At 42.5% G+C, this 23,621-nt stretch overlaps 1 protein-coding gene and 1 pseudogene across 1 annotated transcript; one reads left to right on the top strand and one right to left on the bottom strand.

Annotated features, from left to right (window-relative positions):
* The first annotated feature begins 3,085 nt into the window (after nt 1–3,085).
* On the top strand, nt 3,086–4,037 carry LOC146690312 (olfactory receptor 13C2-like; annotated as a pseudogene).
* Nucleotides 4,038–15,692: 11,655 nt separating this feature from the next.
* On the bottom strand, nt 15,693–23,296 carry LOC146690311 (olfactory receptor 6N2-like). Its single transcript, XM_085435072.1, has 2 exons — nt 22,378–23,296; nt 15,693–15,769 (listed from the first exon to the last, which is right to left on the bottom strand). Exons 1-2 carry the CDS (start codon nt 23,285–23,287, stop codon nt 15,693–15,695), a joined length of 987 nt encoding a protein of 328 aa, XP_085291198.1. The 5' UTR covers nt 23,288–23,296.
* Nucleotides 23,297–23,621: the final 325 nt, after the last annotated feature.

Raw genomic sequence — 23,621 nt, 5'->3', positions numbered from 1 at the left:
TCATAGTTCTCAACCTCACAGTTCATAGTTCATAGCCTTCAGAATTTCTTGCAAAATTACTATTCATTGTTATCAAATTAGTCACTGTAAATAAATGTATCCACGTCAATCTTTCCTCCGTCTGTGTCTGCACTTGAGTTCACACACAAAGCCTGGCCTTTTCGTCGTAACACACTCCATGTTTTCAAGCTTACACTCTTGTGCTTTTTTTTTTTGAGGTAGTTCTGGCATAGCTTGGACTTGGACTGTTTCGGGTCATTATCTTGCTATAGGATGAATCCCTGACCAACTTGGTGCATACCAGAGGGGATTGCATTGTGCTGCAGAATGCTGTGGTAGCCGTTTTGGTTCAGGGTGCCTTTCACTCTCTATAAGTCACCAACCACGAATAAAACAGCTCCAAATCATCACACTTCCTCCTCTATGTTTGGCAGTTGATGGTACACACTCTGGAACCATCCTTTCACTGACCCAATGGCATACAAAGACTTTGCATAATGAACAGAAGATTTAAAATTTTGATTACTCAGTCCAAAATACATTCTTCCAGCCTTCAGTTGTCACCACAAGGATATACAGCAATGACATCGGAATTTTGTTCGGACTGGATAAGTGTAGTTGGATGATAATGAAGCGAGGGAACGTAGTCAGAACTGAGGGGATGGAACTACCAGAAGGCAACATTGCAAACACTGAAGACAGCTACAAGTACCTGGAGATCCCACAGGCAAATGGGAACCATGAAGAGGCTGCTAGGAGAGCTGCAACCACCAAGTACATGCAGAGGGTCAGGCAAGTCCTGAGGAGTCAGTTGAATGGTAAGAACAAGATCTGGGCTATCAACACCTATGCCCTGCCCTTGATCAGGTACCCTGCTGGCATAATAAGTTGGCCAAAGGTGGAGATAGAAGCCAGTGACATCATGACCAGGAGACTCTGACCATGCATGGAGGGTTTCACCCCAAATCCAGCACCCTGAGGCTGTATGCTAAGCGAAAGGAAGGAGGTTGGGGACTGGTGTGTCAGCACAACAGTCCAGGATGAGGCAGCAAACATTGAAGAATACATCAGGAAGATGGCCCCAACCAACCACATGCTCAGTGAATACCTCGGGCAGCAGAAACCTGAGAAAGAGGAGGCACCATCATAGAGGGACAATAGGATAGAGGAAGTGGCTGACATCCAGAAATCCAACCAGTGGCTGGACAAAGCTGGACTAAAAGACAGCACAGAGGCACTAATCATAGCAGCACAGGAACAAGCTCTGAGCACAAGACTGATAGAGGCTGGGGTCTATCACACCGGGAAAGACCCCATGTGCAGGCTGTGTAAAGATGCCCCTAAGCAATCCAGCACATAACAGCAATGTGTACGATGCTAGCAGGCAGGGCATACGTGGAACACCATAACCAAGTGGTTGGCATGGTATACAGAAACATCTGTGCCGAATATGGCCTTGAAGTCCCAAGGTCAAAATGGGAGATGCCCCCTGGGGTGGTGGAGAACGACCGAGCTAAGTTCCTGTGGGACTTCAACATACAGACGGACAAAATGGTGGTGGCTAACCAGCCGGACATAGTGGTAGTTGTCAGGTTTATATTGTTGATTGTCATTTATGCTTAGAAATATTTAACCATATATGCTTAGAGGTGAGGGGATTGTGTAGTGATAGGATGTGTGATCCTTAGTAGTCTGCAAAGACTTTGTGTGCATTCCAGAGTGTTCTGGCATGCACACTCACATCTTAGGGTCATGGGAAGAGGTCGTCTCTTCTCTTGCTGATATATGGTATAGCAAACTCATTTATATCTGTTTTAGTATAAGTGTCTTTTGTTTAGCTGGACTGCTGGACTTATAGACCAGCAAGTTTAGGGAAGTCGTTTATGGGGTCACATTCTGCCCCCCCCCCCGCACACACACATACATACCTACACACACACACACACACACACAGACGGTACTCTTTGTTCACATGTGAACCTATGTTAATGAGCCTATGCATATTCACGTAACCTTAATAAAAGAGCAGTGTTACGAGGGAGCAGAAAAGAGCAACTGGGGTCAAGCGAAGGAACAGCGTTTGTCCAGTTGGTCTTCCTCGTATACGAGAAACATAAAGGACTTTGCCTGCTTGTGTCTTGCTTTACCGTGTAGTAGAATCATCTGAACATTCCAGCAAATAGGTTTATGCTACAAACCTATCAGTGGTAGACAAGTAGAAGAAAACGGCCGTAGTGATCGATGTAGCAGTTCCAAATGACGGCAACATCATGAAGAAGGAACACAAGGAACTTGAGAATTACTAAGGGCTCAGAGTAGAGCTGGAGAAGATGTGGAGGGTGAAGGTAACAGTGTGTGTATATATATATATATATATATATATATATATATATATATATATATATATATATATATATATATGCTTTATTTATAGGCTATAAATAAAACAATGTATGAAAAGTTGGACATTTGTAATGCATTTGTAATGCATAAGCTTGTCCTTGTTTTTTTAAAGTTTTTTTAATTATTATTATTTTATGATGATTATTATTATTATTTAGTATGGTAGTTATCCAAGTTTTATTTTACACTGAAAATGTAAACAATGCATAAGACCACACCACCTAAAATGGAAACCAAATAAAAACTCCTGATGAAATAAGATATGAACCCGAGTGCAAAAAAGCCAGGATACATTTAACAATAAAATCTTGCTACCTTATTAAAATTCTATACTAGATTAATAGAAGTTGGCTGATCATTGTCATTGTTAGCTGCAACTTATGATCCATTAGCTGTAACTACTAAATCCTCAAGTAAAAGAGGCTGAAAAATGATGTAACCGACTTTCACAGTTCAGCTCCCTCAAGGTTGAAGCAAACCAATAAAACTCTTCTTCAGTCCACATACATATGATTCACTATAAGCATTTGATTGATGAGTGTACTTGTATTTGAAGTTCTGATATCTTTAAAAGAATAATACCTAACACAGGTTGCATTTTAGTGCAATTTTGATTTTATGTCGTCATATAAACTGGTTATGCTGCTATATTTGTTTTGTAGTATTTTTATTTTTTTAATTCATGGATGAGGAGTTAAATACCACATATGTAACTCTAGATGGATACATTGAGGTTAACAAGTACAGATATGTTTATTTTTGTATTATCTTTACATTATACATTATAATAATATGCAGTAATTCTACCATCGTGTATGTGATCTGGATTCATAAAAACCTTCATGAGCCTATGTACATTTTCATTGCAGCTTTGCTACTTAACTGTCTCCTTTACAGCACAAATATTTACCCAAAACTTCTGATTGACTTTTTATCTGAAAAACAAGTCATAACATATTCAGCCTGTCTCTTTCAGTTTTTTTATGTTTTACACTTTAGGCAGTTCAGAGTTCTTTCTCTTGGCAGCCATGGCTTATGACAGATATGTGGCTATTTGTAAACCTCTTGAATATCCAACTATCATGAACAAAACCACTGTGATCATTTTCCTGGTCGTATCTTGGCTTATACCTGCTGTTCATATTGCAATCCAAGCAATAGCGAGTGCTGAAGCAACATTGTGTAACTTTAATTTAAAGGGAATATTTTGTAACAATGCAGTTTACACTCTTCACTGTCAAAGATCAAGATTAATTACCGTCTTTGGTGTGGTTGCATTACTAGATCTTGTAATACTTCCTATGATCTTCATAGTTTTCACATACACAACAATATTTATTGTTTCTTATCAAAGTTGTAAAGAAATTAGGAAGAAAGCTGCAGAGACCTGTTTACCCCATCTGTTAGTTTTAATCAGTATTTCCTGTTTAAGTATCTATGATGTAGGCATAGCTCGAGTGGAATCAGATTTTCCAAAAGTTGCTCGATTACTAATGACATTACAATTATTGCTCTATCATCCATTGTTTAATCCATTCATTTATGGGCTCAAAATGAAGGAAATTTCTAAACAGTTAAAAAGATTATTTTGTCATGCCACAATCATTACGTGTATTAATGCTAATGTGCCTTAATTGTTATGTAATCAGTTTGCTGAAGTTACTCAAAACGTTTTTCATTCAACATAATCAAAAAGTAAAACATAAAAATGTCATTTTTACTCATTTAATTATTCATAAATTATTGCTATTCTTTTTCGCAGGTATAGTTCATATCGATAATAGGACAAACTTCCTCAACAAGTTTTTCTTTAGTTTCTTATAATTACAAGTCTAACAGAGTAATCAATCTTTTTAAAGAAAACATATTTAAGCAAAATAAATGACATTAGTTTTAATTCATTTCACACATTTATTTTTTTAAGTTGTATGTTGCAGTGCTCCGTACAATGCTCATCTAACCAGGATGTAATATCGACAGTTTCAGAGCTACAGAGTTTTGGTTACAACCTAGGTGCTTTGGAGAAGCCATTAATGAAAAATGTATGCAGTTGTTTTAACATAAACATATTCATTCTGCCATAGGTAAAATGATAGGTAATTAAATCAATTTTCAAATTAATGTCTTTAAACTTTTATATTTCTTCATTTTTACATTATTGCTAATTCTTATTTACGATATGCTAGTGGAACATGGGTGGGTTCAGAATCTTCCCCATAATATCAAATATGGTATCAAGAATTTCCCTGGTTAATATGTATCAAGTTTGAAATTGTAGTATTATAACAACCCAATTAGTCATCATAGCTGTTAGTTTATCAGACCGATTACCTTACCGTAATTATCTTAGAGATTCATATGATATTTTAATGTGTAGAGAGAGATAATGAAAATTAATTTTTCCTTAGTGTATTGATCACCTGTTCTGACAATAACACATATATAACAGGCTTATTTGAACCATAGTGGGACAGACACTCATCACAGCAAGACCACCCTAGAACATAATAATCTGCAAAACATATCCCTCTTTGGGTATGACTGTTATTGCTTTACTGCTTTCAAGGAGTAGATGCTGTGTATGTTCTGTCACGGTTCTGGGTCAGTTTGACCCAGTATTTTGAGTTGTTATGTTTTTGGTGTGTTTTTGCATTTTGGATTCTTTTCTTATTATGATGATAATGATGATTATGACTCTATGTTTCGGTTATTCTTGTTTAGGGATTAGTTCGTAGGTTTTTGTGTTCTCATGTTTATTGCAGGTTTAGTTCAGTGTCTAGTCTGTCTCTCTGTGTCGTGTCTGCGTGTTTGTTTAGTGGTGTTTTGTTTCCTGTTTTACTCTGAAGGTTCATGTTCCCGTCTTATGTCAGTGTTTCTAGCTTTGTTCCTCCTGTCTCATTAGGTCTTATTCCTCCCAGCTGTGTTCCCCTTCTGTCTCTAATTCCTTGATGACTGCCTCAGTGTATTTAAGCCCAGTGTGTCTTTGTGTCAGTGTCAGATCGTCTGTTATCCTCACCTCGTATTTTCGTAGTTTCCCTTATTGTGACACTGTGTTTCATAGCCTGCTTAGTTACTCTGTGTTTATAGTTTTTTCCATAGTTCCTTCACAGAGTGTCTTAGCCTTTTTAGTTTACACAGTGTTCTCTGTCTTCTTAGTTTTCCCAGTTTCAGTGTTCTCTAGTGTTTTTGTTATGCCTTCAGCCACAATAAAGGCTTGCCTTATTTTGGAAACCTAGTTCTGTCTCCACCATGTCTGCTCTTGGGTCTACCTCATTCTTCACACCGGCGCGCCCCGCCGTGACATGTTCCAAGGAAGAACCGAGGTATAAACCATCAACACTTTATATGGAAATGATAAGTTGTGCTACAAGTTATGAGAGTTGTGTGTCTGTGTACCTGACTGTATAAGGGAAGCCCAGCTCTGCTTCCGCTTTAGAGACGCTGGCTTGACTTTGGCTGACTGGACTCTCTCTCTTGCTGCAAAGTGAATAAAACTCACTTCAAAGACACTCATCAAGTGTTTGTATTTTATTTTTAAAAAACTTCCACGACAAGATATAGGTGAATATTCATATCTGTGCATTCCCAGGTGCTGCCAGCTAAATCTAAGTTTTATCACTCCCACTTTTCCATTCAAGCAATCTCCACCACCAGCATCTTGGCTCCGAGGGGTCCTGCTGAAGAATATCTGAATATAATAACCTTTTTGTGTTGACTGTCAAGTTTACTTTATTTATATAGCACAATAATTAACAGAAGTTGACCAAAAGAAAAAAGAACACTTACATTTACATTCCAAGTCTTAAAGAAACCCAGTTCCTAAATATATGGCAAGCTGACTTGTCTGTTTTATTGTGTTAACTATTTCTTGTGGAAGTGATTTAGTTGTCATTAAAATGTGCTCAGAATTTTCAAATTGATGATGATTTATTTGATAAATCAAGACACACGGCTCTCTGCCATATAAGTTAAAAGTATCAAAATCAGTACTCAGTATCAGTAATGCTGAACCTGTATTTACTTTGCAGTGTTGCAGACCACTAGGAGCCAAGCTTCTCATTTGACTGTCATGAAACGTCTGTGTGCTGGCAGGAGAGGACCCAAACACAAACTCATGGAAAACGGGACTTAACTCAAAATACAGCTTTATTACTGAATGGGGGGAAAGGCGATACAAGACAATGCTAAACTAAACTGGGAAATTCTAATGCTAATCTAATCTAATTACTCAGGGAAACACGGGGAGAGACACGCAGCCATGAGGGAGGACCAAACTGAGAGAGACGTTGACCTAAATACACAGAGGGATGACAGGGACGTGAGGACACGCACTGCCAATACGAATAACCATAACGAGACAGGGGAAGCTAGACTAAACGGAATGAACATGAAAACATGGGACCTTTACAATAAAAAAGGAAACATGATGTGTAAGTGGAGGAGAAGCAGGCTAGATGGAGCACGGGAAAACGAGGGAGAGCACAGACATGGCGGGCTCTGGAAACATGATGGATTAAAACACAAGGATGGGAAACAAGGCACAAGGACTCACACAACTAAATAAACACAGATGCACAAGGGGAGACAGAGGGCAAAGACACAAGGGGAAATCTAATAAACCTGTCATGATTTGGCTGTGTGGCAGGCAGGAATGGACCCAAACGCAAACTCAGGGGGACAGAACTTAAACTCAAAAGCACAGCTTTATTGCTGGGAAAACAGATCATACCAACAATACAAAACTAAACTAAACTGGGAAAAACTAATTATAATGTGCACCAGGAGATACAGGGAGAATCACACAGCTATGAGGGAGAACGCAACACAGAAATGAGGGAGACGCGGACATAAATACACAGAGGGTCAACGAGGAAAGTAGTAGCACATGGGGAACACAGCTGACACTGATAATCATAGCAAGACATGGCAGGAGTAACACAACACTGACTCATGCTGACGGGAGACTGTCAAAGTAAAACAGGAAGTACACAGGGGTGCAGACAGGGGGGCAGGAGAGAACACGGAGAGAGCACAGACATAACGGGCTGGGGAAAACATGGGATAAAACATAAGGAGGAGAAACAAGGCATCGGGACTCACAGATGCGTGGACACACATGGAGTAAGGTCACGAGGGGAAATCTCATAAACAAAACTGAACAACCTAGGAATCACAGAATAAATAAAGAACAGAATACAAAAACACAAAAAAACTAAGAACGCTGGGTCAAAAGGACACAGGACCATGACAAAACCATAGTGAACAGAATAACCTAGGAACCAAATAATACAGAATGATCAAAAATATATGAAAACTAAAAAAAACTGGATCAAAAGACCCAGGACCATGACATTAACCCTCTGGGGTCCAGGGTATAATTGGCCACTTTTCACTACTTTTGATTTCATCTCAATATTTCTATGGCATTATTTTAGTGCCTCTATTCTGAGCGCACCTAAAAAAAAATTGCAAGCGCAAATGTTGCATGTTGAGGAGAAAATTATTTTGCCAAACAAAATTCATTTCTGTGTACAAGAAATATATTTTAGTGTTTGCGATTGTCATTACACACAATAACAGCATTTTGTCCAAAACTCAAATGAGGCAGTGGCAGAGGAATGCAGAATGGCGGAGTTTAAAATATTAGTCTTTCTGGATCATGAAATAAACTGATGTTGCCGTATAAACTTCAAATATCTGCTCAGTTTATCAAGACATCACATATTTGCCAGAGTGCTCTAACTTTTTCGGAGATGCCTGCTACCCACCAGCTGACCCCAAAGCTGGACTGGAATCGGGCATACTGGGAATTTGCCCGTTGGGCCAATGGTAATTTTATGTTTTTATGTTTGTTTGTTTGTTTGTTTTTGTAATGGTATAAACAATGAAAGGTGGTGGATTTGCCAATTGGTCATGATGGACTCTGGGCTGGACCAATTACAATACATCCGTATTGAGATGAAAAGGAACGCAATTTGTCCTGTACTTCTGCTAGAATGAAAAACAGAAAAGCTGGAGTTATTCTGTGTCTTTACGCTGCACAGCTGCCTCTTCTTCTTTCATTCTCCCCCCTCCTACTCCTGTTGCTACTTCAATCATGAAACTAGTCAATGATCAGCTGATCAGCTTTTTTCTTTTGTTTGTTTATCGCCCACTTTGCACCAGAAAGAGGAAACCAGCGGATGTCGCGCTAAACAACAGCAGCACATTTAAGCAGCTGTTGTTAGAATTAATTTAATATTACTTTCTAGTATCAGCTGATGTTTACTGGAGCCACAGCTGTAAAAGCTGCTTGTCATGATATGGGTTTGGATATCTGGTGAGAGGGAAACACGAAGGTGAAATCAAGAGATGTCCTCAGTGGTCATCTGATGTAAACTGTTTAGAACTCATACATATATACCAACAAGACAGTGTACATCACTGTCACAAAAGCGTTTGTTTTCATCCAAAGGCTTTATGGTTTTTCCTATAATACCTTGTGGCCACTCTCTAGTCAAAATGCCCAGACCGATTTTTTGTCCCAGTCAAGCTGACCAGGTGGTCAAGGTGCGGACTCACAGTCTCTTGCTTCTACAGCCGAACATAGCAGGTGGGCTAAAACTTTGTTATCGGTAAGCTGAAGAAATTAATCTCTAACGAGTTAAAATACCATCAGACTTTATGCTGCTTCCTGCTTAATTTTTTGATGTCAATCAGTTGTTTTACAATACAGTGGAACCTGGACTTACGAATACCCCATTTAACGGAAAATTCAAGTTACGACGGCACTTAACAGCAAAATGCCCGTGTAACGAAAACCGCTGGCTCTGATTGGCTGATCCTAGAATGCCTACAATGCCCACAATGCCTTCCAAATCATGTGACAACCCCCTTGGCTTTCGTACTTGCGCTTCGCTGTTCCACTTGAACGACGTATTGTTGTTGCAGTTAGCAGTTAGCAGTTAGCAATTAGCCTATAGCCTATCGTTCACTCAAAAAGCGCGATGGGTGCTTCGACTAATTTCGTAAGTCGGGGTTCAACTGTACTCAGTATTGAATACTTGGAGGTAATTTTTAGTGTATTTCCTCTTGTACTAGTAGGCCTATGATACAAGCGGGATTAAGCACATCTATTCTAATACTCCAATTCGTGGACTGAGTCCTTGTGTTTACATGTTATTGAAATTATTTGCACTTTGTTCGGTTTCTGATAAGCGTTTGTGTATTGCTCCAACAATGACTTTATATCTGATGGATCTAATGAATGTTTACCATGAAAAGTGAATTATATGGTGACTATAATTCCTGAATGTTTGAAGCCTTGTAGATAATCTTTAACATTGCTGCAGGTTACAACTAAATTTTGAAGACTGATACTTTCAACTTTGAAACTTGATATCTTAATGTTGTTCAACATGACTGAACTGATAATGATTGAATTGATGATAGCTGATCGGAATAGTAGTTACTGCAGTGTGACACTACTTTAGTTTAATTTGTGAGAGTTATTCCTAAATTGTTCGTGACATATATTGGACCATTGTTTATAGGTCAGGTTTTTATATGGGACAAATCCAAAGACCAGGTCAGCGATTCCAGAACCCAGAGTGTTCCGGTGTTCACTGGACGGCGAGACAACCCAAGATCCTAGGAGACGATATACATACACACGCACAATCATTTGCACATTGATCGACTACAATCCTCTACTGTACAAGTAGTACGGTAGGACAAACAATCACACACACACACTCCTCATCGGATGGACTCTATTGCAATACACCCGTTTGTCATGGGCCCCACCGTTACCATTTGGACTTAAAAAAGACTAATTCTTTACTTGTGCACAATTTTATTTTATTCTATTTTTTTGCTACTTTGGGGGAATTTTTTATTTTTGAAGATCTGTTAAAACCTGTTGTAATTCTGTGTTGTTAAAAAAATAGTTGCTGGTCCGTTTGTGTATCCACCATGCTTCATCTGTGTGTTCTCCCTGCTGTCATCCGTCGTCATTCTCCACTGATCATCCTCCTTCATGATTGTAGAGTACACCCAGCACAGACACACGCACACACAGGCAGGTATAGCCAACTTCCACGTTTATTGATATATTTGTATTTTGACAGCTGACTCAGTCGCACCGTCTGACAGCTCGAGCCCAGCTGATCTCCCCTGGCCGCTCCTCCTCGTCTCACTATAAACACAGCGGAGGAGACCATCATCAGTCCATAAACAATATCAGCTGTTCTTACCGGCCTCGCGGCGCCGCCCCGTTGAGCCTTCCGCTCCACTCCTCCCCTGCAGCTGCGCCCGGGGCCACGCCTCCGCCACAATGATCATGTCCTGGTTTGTGTTCACTAGTTTAGTTGTTCTCAGTTTAGATAGCCTTCTGTTCCTTTTGCCGTTTGCCCATTTTTATTTTGTGTTTAATAAACCACCTTCACACCTTTAGTGCCTGCGTTTGGATCCTCCTTTTCTTTCTTCCACACGGCTCACTCAACTCGCCGTGACAGTACGGACCAGCCAGATATGGATCCAGCGGCATTCAACCCACCCAGCGAGCTTCAGGAGGCCGTTATCGACTCCGCTTCAAGGTTAATCAATCTGTGGGTAGAGCATGAGGAAGGAGCGTTTCTCTATGCTGTGGAAGACAAGCTGCAACAACTTATTTCCGGTTACCCCTGGTTATTGGGCTCACTGCACCCGATCGTACAGAATTTTGTTCTTCACAAGCTTCACCTTCACCCTCCCGCCGCTACCGCTTGCCCACTCGCTTCGATGGAGGACGTGCCGTCCGACCCGCCGGACAAGGAGTTTCCCGGCCCGTCGGAGCCGTCTCCAAGGAGGAAGCGACGTTTGCGCCGCCGGCGCGGCACTCCACGGCCAGATGGTTTTGCTGGGTAATACAGACGTTTTGTCCAGGGATATTCAGCCATTGTCAAGCCGTTGCATGATCTCACTGCTGGTTATTCACCTTCCCAGAGGAAACTGAGACGAACTGTAAAGCCAGAGAATTACCTCAACCCCAAAGAGCCATTTGGAAGACAATGGACGCAAATGTGTCAACAAGCTTTTGAGTCCATTATTGACAAACTTACTTCTGCCCCAGTTCTGGCATTTGCTGATCCCAGAAAACCATACACACTCCACACTGATGCCAGTGCCACAGGTCTTGGTGCGGTGCTGTATCAAGAGCAGGATGGAAAAAACAGAGTTGTAGCATATGCCAGCAGAGGTCTTTCCCGGAGTGAGTCAAAGTATCCCGCCCACAAATTGGAGTTTCTTGCTTTGAAATGGGCGGTGACTGAAAAATTCCATGACTATCTTTATGGTGCTCAGTTTACAGTTGTGACAGACAGCAACCCATTAACATACCTCTTATCATCAGCAAAACTTGACGCTACCGGTTACAGGTGGCTTTCAGCTTTGTCCACTTTCACCTTCAAATTAATCTACAGAGCAGGAAAGCAGAACTTGGATGCTGATGGTTTGTCTCGCCGACCTCATGGTGAACTGTCTGATGATCCTCTGTCACAGAAAGAACGTGAGCGAATCTGGAGATTTGCATGGCAACATCTCAATGAACCAGATTATGTCTCTATTGACCACCATACCGTCAAAGCAGTTTGTGACCGTCATCTGGTGTACAGTTCAAGCACTGATCCTGATCTTGCTCTGGTGTTATCCATGTCTGTCAATGTCAACAGTCTGCCTGACAGTTTCACGGACGACATCCAGTTCACCTCCATGGTACTCCCCCGAATCTCAACAGCTGACCTTGCAGCCAAACAACGCCTCAACCCTGTCATTCGGCATGTCATAGCTCAGGTTGAGCGAGGAGAGTCACCACCGCCATTCCTGAGGGAAGAACTTCCCGATTTACCTCTATTACTGCGAGAAGTAAATAAACTGGAGCTCTATAACACCCTTCTCGTCAGGAATAGACAAGTGGGAAGTGACTTCACATACCAGCTAGTGCTACCCGAGGAATATCGACCAGTTGTACTACACCACCTACATGATCAAATGGGTCACATGGGAATTGACAGAACACTAGACTTGGTCCGTTCCCGGTTTTATTGGCCTAAGATGACAAGTGATGTGGTCCATAAAATAAGACACTGCAAAAGATGCGTGAGACGCAAATCTCCATCTGAACGAGCCGCACCTCTGGTCAATATCAGAACCTCTCAACCCATGGAACTGGTGTGTATGGATTTTCTCTCTGTGGAACCAGATCGTGGAGTCAAAGACATACTTGTCATAACTGAACATTTCACAAAATATGCCATTGCTGTGCCAACACCAAACCAGAAAGCCAGGACTGTTGCCAAATGTTTATGGGACAACTTCCTTGTGCATTATGGTATCCCAGAACGCTTGCACAGTGACCAAGGCCCTGACTTTGAATCCAGAATCATCCGAGAGCTTTGTGAAATGGCTGGGATCCACAAAATAAGAACCACTCCATACCATCCAAGAAGCAATCCTGTTGAACGGTTTAACCGAACATTACTGGATATGATAGGAACACTCACAGCTCAACAGAAATCTCTTTGGAAAGATTTCGTAAAACCCCTGGTGCATGCATGCAATTGCACAAGAAATGATGTTACAGGTTTCTCACCATATGAGCTTATGTTTGGCCGCCAACCTCGCTTACCGGTGGACTTGGCCTTTGGACTACCCCTTGCCAAAGAAGGATCAACATCCCACACACAATATGCGGAAAAACTAAAGTCCCACCTAGAAGAAAGTTACAAGCTGGCCATCGAAAACTCAGAAAAGGTGATGAAACGTAACAAAAACAGATTTGATAAAAATGTCACTGCGTCACAGCTGAATGTTGGAGACAGAGTTCTTGTGAGGAAAGTGCGGCTAAGAGGCAAACACAAGCTTGCAGATAAATGGGAGTCATCTGTGTACATTGTAGTGAAGAAAGCCGGCACTCTTCCTGTGTATACAGTTCGACCCGAAGGCCAAGACAAGCCCCTGAGAACTTTACATCGAGACCTCCTACTGCCCTGTGGGTATTTACCACCTTCTGAAAAGGAAATGGTTACTAAGCAGAAGAGAAAAATGCCTGTCTTACCCCTGTCTCCTGTACGTGCTGATGCTAATGGCAATGATGAAGAGGAACTCATCTCATACCTACCTGTTCCTTTCTCTGCTGAACCTGTCACCTTCACAACAACCATTGACTTACCCAATACTCTGCAACCTGTTCCACTTATCAACCAGCCCGATGTCCCTGTAGTATTGGCTACAGAGGTAGAGAACGCTATTCTCTCAGAGGAACCTGTACCTGTTGAAGAGGAACAAGTTATTGCTAACGGAACTTTGGAAGCTGGCTTTGAGCCAGTTGATCTTGCAGAAACTTCTCATGATGAAGAAAGTCTGTCTTCTGATTCAGAAGCATCCAGAAATAACTTGTCACAACACTCACCTACTGAATCAGAGCCTCTGATTCCTGAGGCAGAACCACCCTTGAGGCATTCAACCCGCCCCAGGAATCCTCCTGATCGGCTGCAGTACATCAAGCCTGGTAAGCCTCTGTTAAAGAGCGTTCAGACCTTTCTGCATGGGTTAAGTTCTGTCTTCTCCTCGCTCTTCAAGACGATGAAGAAGAGGAGACGATGCCTTCACACCTCAGCAACCAGTCATTCGCTGCCAGCCTAGTCCATGTACGAGGATGTCCATGAGATTAGGGGGGGGAGAGTGTAACCACGGTAACTTCTGACCCCACTTCTGCCAGTCCCTTTATTGTGGCGGGAATAAACCCTGTATAAGTTCCGGGTAAATCAGCTGCATGTTCCCTGCTCTTCTAGCTGCTGTTGTCCCTGTGGTTGGCGTACTTGTCAGATATCGACAAATTTTACACTACAGACCAGTTGACAGCGTGCAATAACCCGGCCGATTCATTCATCTTTACACTACCTCACAATCGACTCAACGGTGAGTTATTTGTTTGTTTTGTTTTGTCACAATTAATGAAAATGCAGAGCCGCGATCGCACATCCTAAAACGCCGGTAAGCTAATGCTAGGCTAGCGACAGTAAATCAAATCAAATCAAATCAAATCACTTTTATTGTCACATCACATGTGCAGGCACACTGGCACAGCACATGCGAGTGAAATTCTTGTGTGTGAGCCCCACAAGCAACAGAGATGTGCAAACACAACAACACAAACGAGCAAAATACAAGAATGGCCAACCTGAAACTAATAAATATATGTACAATATATAATAGTGTATGCATTTCTGGATGTGTATACTAAATATTTTCCTACGTGTGTGTGTGTGTGTGGTGTGTGTGTGTGTGTGTATGCACATTTTTACAAATTAAATAGTTAAAAAAAATAAAAAATAAAAAAAATAAATAATAATAATAATAATAATAATAATAATAATAATAATAATAATAAAATATATAAAATATACAGAGTTGAATATGTGCAAAACAAGTGGCATTTATATACAGTGTGGAGTGCATAATGTTAAAGTTCCAGTAGTGAAGCTGAGGTGTCTATGACGTGTTCAGCAGTCTGATGGCCTGATGGAAAAAGCTGTCTCTCAGTCTGCTGGTACGGGACCGGATGCTGCAGAACCTCCTTCCTGATGGAAGTAGTCTGAACAGTTTATGGCTGGGGTGACTGGAGTCCTTGATGATCCTCCCCGCTTTCCTCAGGCACCGCTTCCTGTAGATGTCTTGGAGGGAGGGAAGCTCACCTCCAATTATCCGTTCAGAGCACCGCACTACTCGCTGGAGAGCTTTGCGGTTGTAGGCGGTGCTGTTGCCATACCAGGTGGTGATGCATCCAGTGAGGATGCTCTCAATGGCACAGTGATAGAAGGTCCTGAGGATGCGGGGGCTCATGCCGAATCTTTTCAGTCTCCTGAGAAAGAAGAGGCGCTGCTGCGCCTTCTTCACTGTTTTGTTTGTGTGTACTGACCACGTAAGATCCTCAGCCAGATGTACTCCAAGGAACCGGAAGCTGCTCACTCTCTCCACAGCAGCGCCGTTGATGGTGATGGGGGTGTGTACTTCTCTGCACCTCCGGAAGTCCACTATCAACTCCTTTGTCTTTGCGACGTTGAGGGTGAGATGGTTGTCTTGACACCAGTGGGTCAGGGCGCTGACCTCCTCCCTGTAAGCTGTCTCATCACTGTTGGTGATAAGACCCACCACTGTAGTGTCGTCCGCAAACTTCACAATGATGTTGGAGCTGTTAGTGGCTGTGCAGTCGTAGGTGTCGAGTGAGTACAGGAGAGGGCTCAGTACACACCCCTGTGGAGCACCAGTGTTCAGTGTGATGGGGGATGAGGTGATGCTGCCCAGTCTGACCACTTGGCGTCTGTCAGACAGGAAGCTAAGGATCCAGCTGCAGAGGGAGCTGCTCAGTCCTAGATCCTGCAGTTTTCTGTCCAGCTTCGAGGGAACGATGGTATTGAATGCTGAGCTGTAATCTACAAACAGCATCCTCACATACGTGTCTCTCTTCTCCAGGTGTGACAGGGCAGTGTGTAGTGTCAGGGCTATGGCATCATCAGTGGACCTGTTGTGGCGGTATGCAAACTGTAGAGGGTCCAGTGAGTCGGGTAGTGCAGAGCAGATGAAGTCCCTGACCAGCTTCTCGAAGCATTTGCTTACGATGGGGGTCAGGGCTACAGGTCGCCAGTCGTTCAATGAGGAGATGGTGGAGGATTTGGGTACAGGGACGATGGTGGCCATTTTGAAGCAGGCTGGGACTACAGACAGAGAGAGGGAAAGGTTGAAGATGTGTGTGAACACTCCAGCCAGCTGAGCCGCGCATGACCTGAGGACGCGGCCGGGAATCCCGTCCGGACCAGTAGCTTTGCGTGCGTTCACCTTCCTGAAGCACTTCCACACATCCTCCTCAGACACAGTGTGCGCACTGACGTCATCCGCGGTGCGCACACTGTCCGGTCTCATGGTGTTCGCTGTGTCGAATCTAGCGTAGAATACGTTTAGATCCTCACATAGAGAGGCCGTGGTCTGCGGTGTGCTGGTTTTCCCTCTAAAGTCTGTGATCGTGTTTAGTCCCTGCCACATACTCCGAGGGCTGTCAAACTGTTGCTCCACCCTGTCCCTGTACTCACGTTTGGCTGCTTTGATCGTCTTCCGGAGTTGGTAATGTGCGTGTTTGTAGTCCGATGTGTTCGCGGAGGCAAAGGCGGTGTTCCGTGCCGCGCGAACATCTCCGTTAATCCAGGGTTTTTGATTTGGGAAGGATTTGACTGTTCTGGATGGGACGACATCTTCCACGCATTTCCTGATAAATCCACAGACTGAGTCTGTGTATTCATCAATGTCTCTGGCGGCCACGTGAAACATTTCCCAGTCCGCGTGATCAAAACAGTCCCGCAGCGCAGACTCCGATTGGTCCGTCCAACAGTGCACCGCCCTCCGGGTTGGAGCTTCCTGTTTCAGCTTCTGCCTGTAGGCGGGCAGGAGCAGGATGGAGCAGTGATCTGATTGGCCGAATGGGGCGCGGGGGAGGGCTTTGTACGCATCCTGGAAAGAGGTGTAACAGTGGTCGAGTAGCCGGTTTCCACGTGTGTTGAAAAGGATGTGCAATTACTAGTTTTATTTATTGAATATTGTTGCTTTTGTTTATTCCATTATGGCCGAATGTTGACTTAACGTATCTAGAGTTGAACGAGTGATTTGAATTTTGTAGTTTTGTCCGTTTTGGATGTTTTTTGTTACTTTTCTGATGAAATGCCAAAACGGCCTATGAGATTTTGCATTGAGTTAAATTCCACTGATATTATTGAATCTGTTGCGCAACACCTGTGATTAAATGAGTTTTGTAAATATATTTGATTAACTTTGGATAATGTTTATTAGCTTTATTGCTGATATACTTTGATGGGACCCATGAGAATGTTTTTCTATAATAGTATTTTGAATGAAATTCATTATAAGAGATGATTGTTTATTGATTATTGTATGAAACATGGCATTAATTACTTGTCTTTGTTATTTATGGATTTATGTATTTTGTCACGGCAGTAGAATGCTGTTTCATTTTCTTCTGTGATAATTTATGTTTTTGACCTTGTTTAGGTCAGGTTTTTTTTTTCTCCCGCGATCAGCCCTGATCAGCGCGGGATGGCGAGCCACCCGACCACCGCTACGTTGCAGTAGGAATCGTAAACCTATGGACTGAATTAAACTGTTGACACATGACCTATCACAGGTCCATGGAACTAAACTAAATCTCATACTGGATCACACCTCATCCCACCTCCTTTTGGAACCTAATAAGCTGTTTTGTATTGTCAACATTATTTTTGTTTGTGATATATATGCATATTTTTTTAGCTTTTTGTACATCTGTCTATACATTTCTCAAAAATATATATATTTTGAGCTCTACTTTGGTTTCCTGTGCTTTATTCACACACTCAGGCTCCATAGTCGAAACTAATTCTGATAGCTCATTGTCTATGAAGCTGCAGTCAGGTGCCCTGGTCCTTTAACCGCGTTACATGGGACATATAAGCAGCCGGCTGTGGTGAGTGAAAGGGACACTTTTTTTGCTGCGTCAGGTTCTGTGACTGTGTTTTCTGGAGCTATTTTTTGTGTGTCTTCTGAAGATAACAATGATTTTTCCGTCGCACCCATCGCCACTGTTCCAAAGACTGCCTTTGCTGAGCCCGCATTCAGGGTTAATGACTGTGTTCACGCTATTGTTTCTAAACCTGGAGTTACTGAGTTTAGCACTACGAGTTTAGGGAATGACTATGTTAGGGGAGCCTTTTCGTCTGCATCGGTTCCTTACGGTAAAGCAATAAACTTCCCTGAAACAGTTTTTCCTGACCATATCCCCCCATCCACACCTTCACCACAATTCAATGTGGGGTCTGTAACACAGTTAGCAGTACAGTTATTAGTTCAGTCAGCAGCCCAGCTGCCCTCAGTTCAGTATGCAGCCCAGCTGCCCTCAGTTCAGTCAGCAGTCAGTGTCTGTCTCCACTGGAGGGCCTGAGAAGCCCTTCCAGCCTCAAGTGTCGTCTGCTGGAGGGCCCGAGAAGCCCGTCCAGCTTCATGCCTTGTCTGCTGGGGGGCCAGAGGAGCCCGTCCAGCCTCAAGTGTCGTCTGCTGGAGGGCCCGAGGAGTCTGTCTAGCCTCATGCCACGTCTGCTGGAGGACCCGAGAAGCCCGTCCAGCCTCATGCCTTGTCTGCTGGGGGTCCTGGAGGACCCAGCAAGCACATCCTCGCGTCAGCTGGAGGGTCCGGGGAAGTTTGTTCAGCCGTCACCTGCTGAATCATCCCCTGCGACTTCTACACCGTCACCGGCAGCATCCACATCTCCGCCTGCAGCATCACCGTCAACTGCAGCATCACCGTCAACTGCAACATTACCGTCAAGTGCAGCATCACCGTCTGCAGCATCACCATCGTCAGATTCCGCAGCCATCCCGCTGCCGTCAGGTTCCGCAGCCGTCGTCCCGCTGCCGTCAGGTCCAGCCTCTGTGTCTTCATCCAGCCTCGCCTTTCCTGGTCCAGCTTCAGCCTCGCCTTCGCCTGGTCCAGCTTCAGCCTCACCTTTGCCTGGTCCAGCTACAGCCTCGCCTTTGCCTGATCCAGCTTCAGCGTCTGGTCCTGCCTCGTCTGGTCCTGCGGATGCCACACCGTCATCAGTTCCAGCTCGTCCTGTTCCGCTTCACCTCTGCCGGCCGCTTTCCTGGTCTCTAGCTGAGCGTCATGGCCGTCGAGGCCAGCCTCCTGAGACAGTTTGTTGCCGTCACTGGTATCGTGGCCAGCCTCCTGAGACAGTTCGTTGCCGCCGCTGGCATCGCAGCTGACCTCCGGACCTGCTCTGTTTCCACCACTGCCTTCCGCGTGGCCGGCTTCCTGATTTGTTTTGTCTGCGCCGCCCCCATTGCCGTGTGCACGGTCGGCCCCAAGAACTGTTTGCCCGTCGCCGACGTTGCTGTCCGCACGGCCGGCCCCCTGAACTGTTTTGGCTCTTGTGCTGTCCCTCCCTCTCTGTCTTTCACTCAATAGACACGCACACCACCACCATCAACTTTGCTAAATTGCTAATGAAAAACGTTGATCAGGCAGCTGTGATTGAGTAGCAATGTCCATCCAACTATATTCACAGTTGTTGTGGTCATGATGATATTGTGAGGCCACACTGAAAAGGCTCGGATGAGCTTGCCAAAGTTCTACAAGTTGTGCCTCCATCACTTGTGTCCAGCTCACACGCTGCACTGCTGTGCTGCCCCATCTTTTCACTTTCATTACTGTGTTTGCACGTGCGCAGTGTGAGAGGCTGCGTTGACACCCTCACAACGGCCAACAGGATTTCAAACAGGTTTGATTTTCTTACGACCAAACGACTGATGATCGGGAGCTGGTCGTGAGGTGTTAATCGCTTCTCGTTACCCCACGTATACTATACGATGCACAACACATGATGAAGGCGAAACTCGGGCCGATCACCAAAATGGTTGCACGACTGAAAAATCGTCTCAAAATGAGCCAAAAATCGCACAGTGTATGCCCAGCTTTAGGGAGATTAGCCTTGATGTAGCCAACAGCCCTCTGTCATTTCTGGTAAGCCAACAAGTCCGACGTTATTCCTGCGACCCCTGTGCTCCAGATCTGTGAGCTTTGTAGCGAGTTGGTCAAGTTGTTTCTTTAGATTGATAGTCAATCGTCTGTCCTCTCGTGCAGCTGCTTGCACTGAATCCACTCGGTCTTGAGTACACTTAGCCACTGTAGCCACTCTCTCGAGTTTGCCGCTAACATCATTTACCACTTCATTGGTCTTTTGAAGCTCTGTGCATAAGTCGTGTAAAGCAGGGACTGAGACAGAGTCCATAGCTTCTCTGACTGCCGAGGCAACTATTGCATTGAGGGACTTTTGTTGTTATTGAAGTGCTAGCTTTAAGCCATTAGCAATAACCTTGTTGAGGTCATCCTTAGTAACGGAGGATTCTTTAAACTTCTTTAAGGGAGAATGAACAATCTCCTTTTTCCATGAGTCTCTGGTTAATGAAGTGTCCATAGTAGGATAGGCCTCAAAATAACTAACTTGTATGACAGGATGCGTGAAAAACTGTGACTATGTGAGCAGAGCTAGAAACTATGCTGGCGAAGGGTCACGTCACAAACTTAATTTCTTAATTGCTGAAAATGCATGACAATTTCTGTCCAGTCATACTTGTCCAATAATTTGAACATCACAATCAAAAAACAGGACATGCTCAGATGAAAATGGTTTTGCAGATTTGCAGTCATCAAGTGAAATTTTTTTAAGGTATGGGTAAAAAATTCCTAGCAGTAACATGCTTGTTGACAATAGATTTTAACCATAAGAAATTTTTTAAAAAGCACTTCGTCATGGTAAAAGTGCTGTATGAATATGTTATATATTCACAATATGTTATTTTGTGAATAAGACTTCTTGTGGAAAGTGCTTTGACTGCATAGAAGGGTGCTATAAAAGTACTAGTCCATTTATGCTTTGTTAAGGTTTTTAACTATATTACATTTATAAATAATGAGTTATGGAAAGTTCAAAAGAATTTTCATTTAAAAAAACCTATTTTTTTTAAGTATTGTAAACTTCATGTAGTTGATGGAGGTGATTTTACAATTGGTCATGCTAATTTTAATTACCTTATTTAGCTGCATAAATATATATAACTGAGAAAACAGTTATATGGCTGGTGTGGTTACACGAGGTCTGCGGTTGTGAGGCCGGTTGGATGTGCTGCCATATTCTCTGAAACGCCTGTGGAGACGGCTTATGGTTGAGAAATGAACATTCAATGCACGGGCGACAGATCTGGTTGACATTCCTGCTGTCAGCATGCCAATTGCACGCTCCCTCATTGCTTGTGGCATCTGTGGCATTTTGCTGTGAGACAAAACTGCACATTCCAGGGTGGCCTTTTGTTGTGGGCAGTCTGAGGTACACCTGTGCACTACTCATGATGTCAGATCAGCATCCTGATGTGGCACACCTGTGAGGTGGGATGGATTATCTCAATATAGCAGATGTGCCCACTACCACACATTTGGACTGATTTGTGACAACTGTTTGGGAGGGATGGTTATATTGTGTATCTGGAATGAATTTTAGGTCTCTACGTCCATCCCATGGGGAATGGGAGCAGTAACAAAGGTGTTGCGTTTATATTTTTGTTGAGTGTATATAATATATATATGGTCGCCCTTAAATATATATAACTGAGAAAACAGTAAAAAATATTTAAGGGCGACCGTGGCTCAGGGGGTTGGGAAGCGCAACTGTAAGGATAGGTTGCCGGTTCGATCCCTGGGCTCTCTGTCCTGGTCGTTGTGTCCTTGGGCAAGACACTTTACCCTACTGGTGTTGGCCAGAGGGGCCGGTGGCGCGATATGGCAGCCTCGCTTCTGTCAGTCTGCCCCAGGGCAGCTGTGGCTACAACTGTAGCTGCCTCCACCAGTGTGTGAATGTGAGAGTGAATGAATAGTGGAATTGTAATACGCTTTGGGTGCCTTGAAAAGCGCCATATAAATCCAATCCATTATTATTATTATTAAAACAGAAGACACTGTGATGAATATTCACATGCTTGTCAGCATCAAAGAGAGACTTCTACTAATTGATTCATTCTACTAAATTATTTTTATGTGAATATACAATAGTAAATACTAATCTATGACAATAAAGAAGGGAAAATGTGAAATGCAGGCATATGAGATGTTTAGAATTTAAACATTACCAGAAACAGTTTAAGAAATTGTTCGTCTTGTTTTTTATGACCATTTTGTTGTCATTAATAGAAGAACAGAAATGAACATTTACATAAATGTCATGACATTTCTATAAATTTGATCTCTTTTCCTCTGTCTAGTATGTAAAATCAGAGAAAAGGTACTCCATTATCTAGTTTGCATTACAATTTAAAATTATATGCCATACATTTGATAATAGGGCAGTAATACCAGTGTTATTAAACTTGACAACAATATTTTGATATGTTTGAAAATTTCATTCATTTTGAGTCCATATATGATTGGATTTAAAAGAGGATGGAATAAAATTGACTGAAACGTCAATGTCAAACGAATAGTTTTTGATAGATCAGAATCCAGTCGAACTATAATTATATCAAGGAAAATAAAACAGGAAAAGTTGATTAACACCAGCAGGTGGGGTAAACATGTCTTTACAGCCTTTTTCCTCACTTCTCTACAACAATGATATGATATTCTAATAATCCTGATGTATGTAAAAAGTATGAAAAGCAAAGGTAGAAGGGCAATGTTTATCAACGTGACCATACCATATATAGATATTGCGACCGAGGGCACACACTGAAGCTTGTAAAGTGAATTGTTACAAAAAATTCCTGTCAGGGTAAAGCTACAGAGTTTGACATTCGAATACAACACACCCAGCACTGAGGTTTCAAAAGCAGGTATAAGCCAAGCTAAAATCAGACATACATAAATAGTTATTCTATTCATAATAACTGGATATTGCAGGGGTTTACATATAGACACATACCTGTCATATGCCATTGCTGCCAACAGTAAAAACTCTGACCCACCTGAGGTGTAATATAAAAATCCTTGGAAAAGACAGAGTGGATATGATATAGTCTGTTTTTCAGACAAAACATCAGATAAGAGCTTTGGATAGATAATCATGCTGTAAAGAACAGAGTTGATTAACAAAGCTGCAATAAAAATATACATTGGCTCATGAAGGTTTTTGTGAGTCCAAATAAGGAAAACTATAGTGGAATTAAAGCAGAGAATCAGAATATATAACGTGGATATAACTACAAAATAAAGATACCTGTATTTGTGCAATTCTGCAAACCCACCAAAAGTTACCAATGTTAGATTTAATTCAACATCCATTGACAAAAACAAAAACGTTACTGAGTATGGAACTATATTACATAAATGGTATTCAAGAATAACAAATGAAAATGCAACTGTTACTGTATTGGAATAATATATTTTCAGCACTACACTAAGAAGGTAAGTGACTGACTATATGGCTTTGTTTTATTAGAAATCTTCCATCCTCTATGGGACTCATTAGGTTCTCCACTAACATGTAAACAACTTCAGGAAATCTGACCTATAAACATCTGATCTGATGTTTATATCACTGTGCAATTCATTGAATTTGCCCATGCATTGTTTTTAAATCATTGAACTAGTATAGGCTTACTATATACGCAAAAAG

This window comes from Copadichromis virginalis, linkage group LG16 (assembly GCF_057382275.1).
Source record: "Copadichromis virginalis isolate Kocher_CV1m ecotype Utaka linkage group LG16, C_Virginalis_male_GT1.1, whole genome shotgun sequence".
NCBI classification, from domain to species: Eukaryota; Metazoa; Chordata; class Actinopteri; order Cichliformes; family Cichlidae; genus Copadichromis; species Copadichromis virginalis.
Note: the sequence above shows the minus strand (reverse complement) of the source record. Positions and strands in the feature narration are given on the sequence as shown.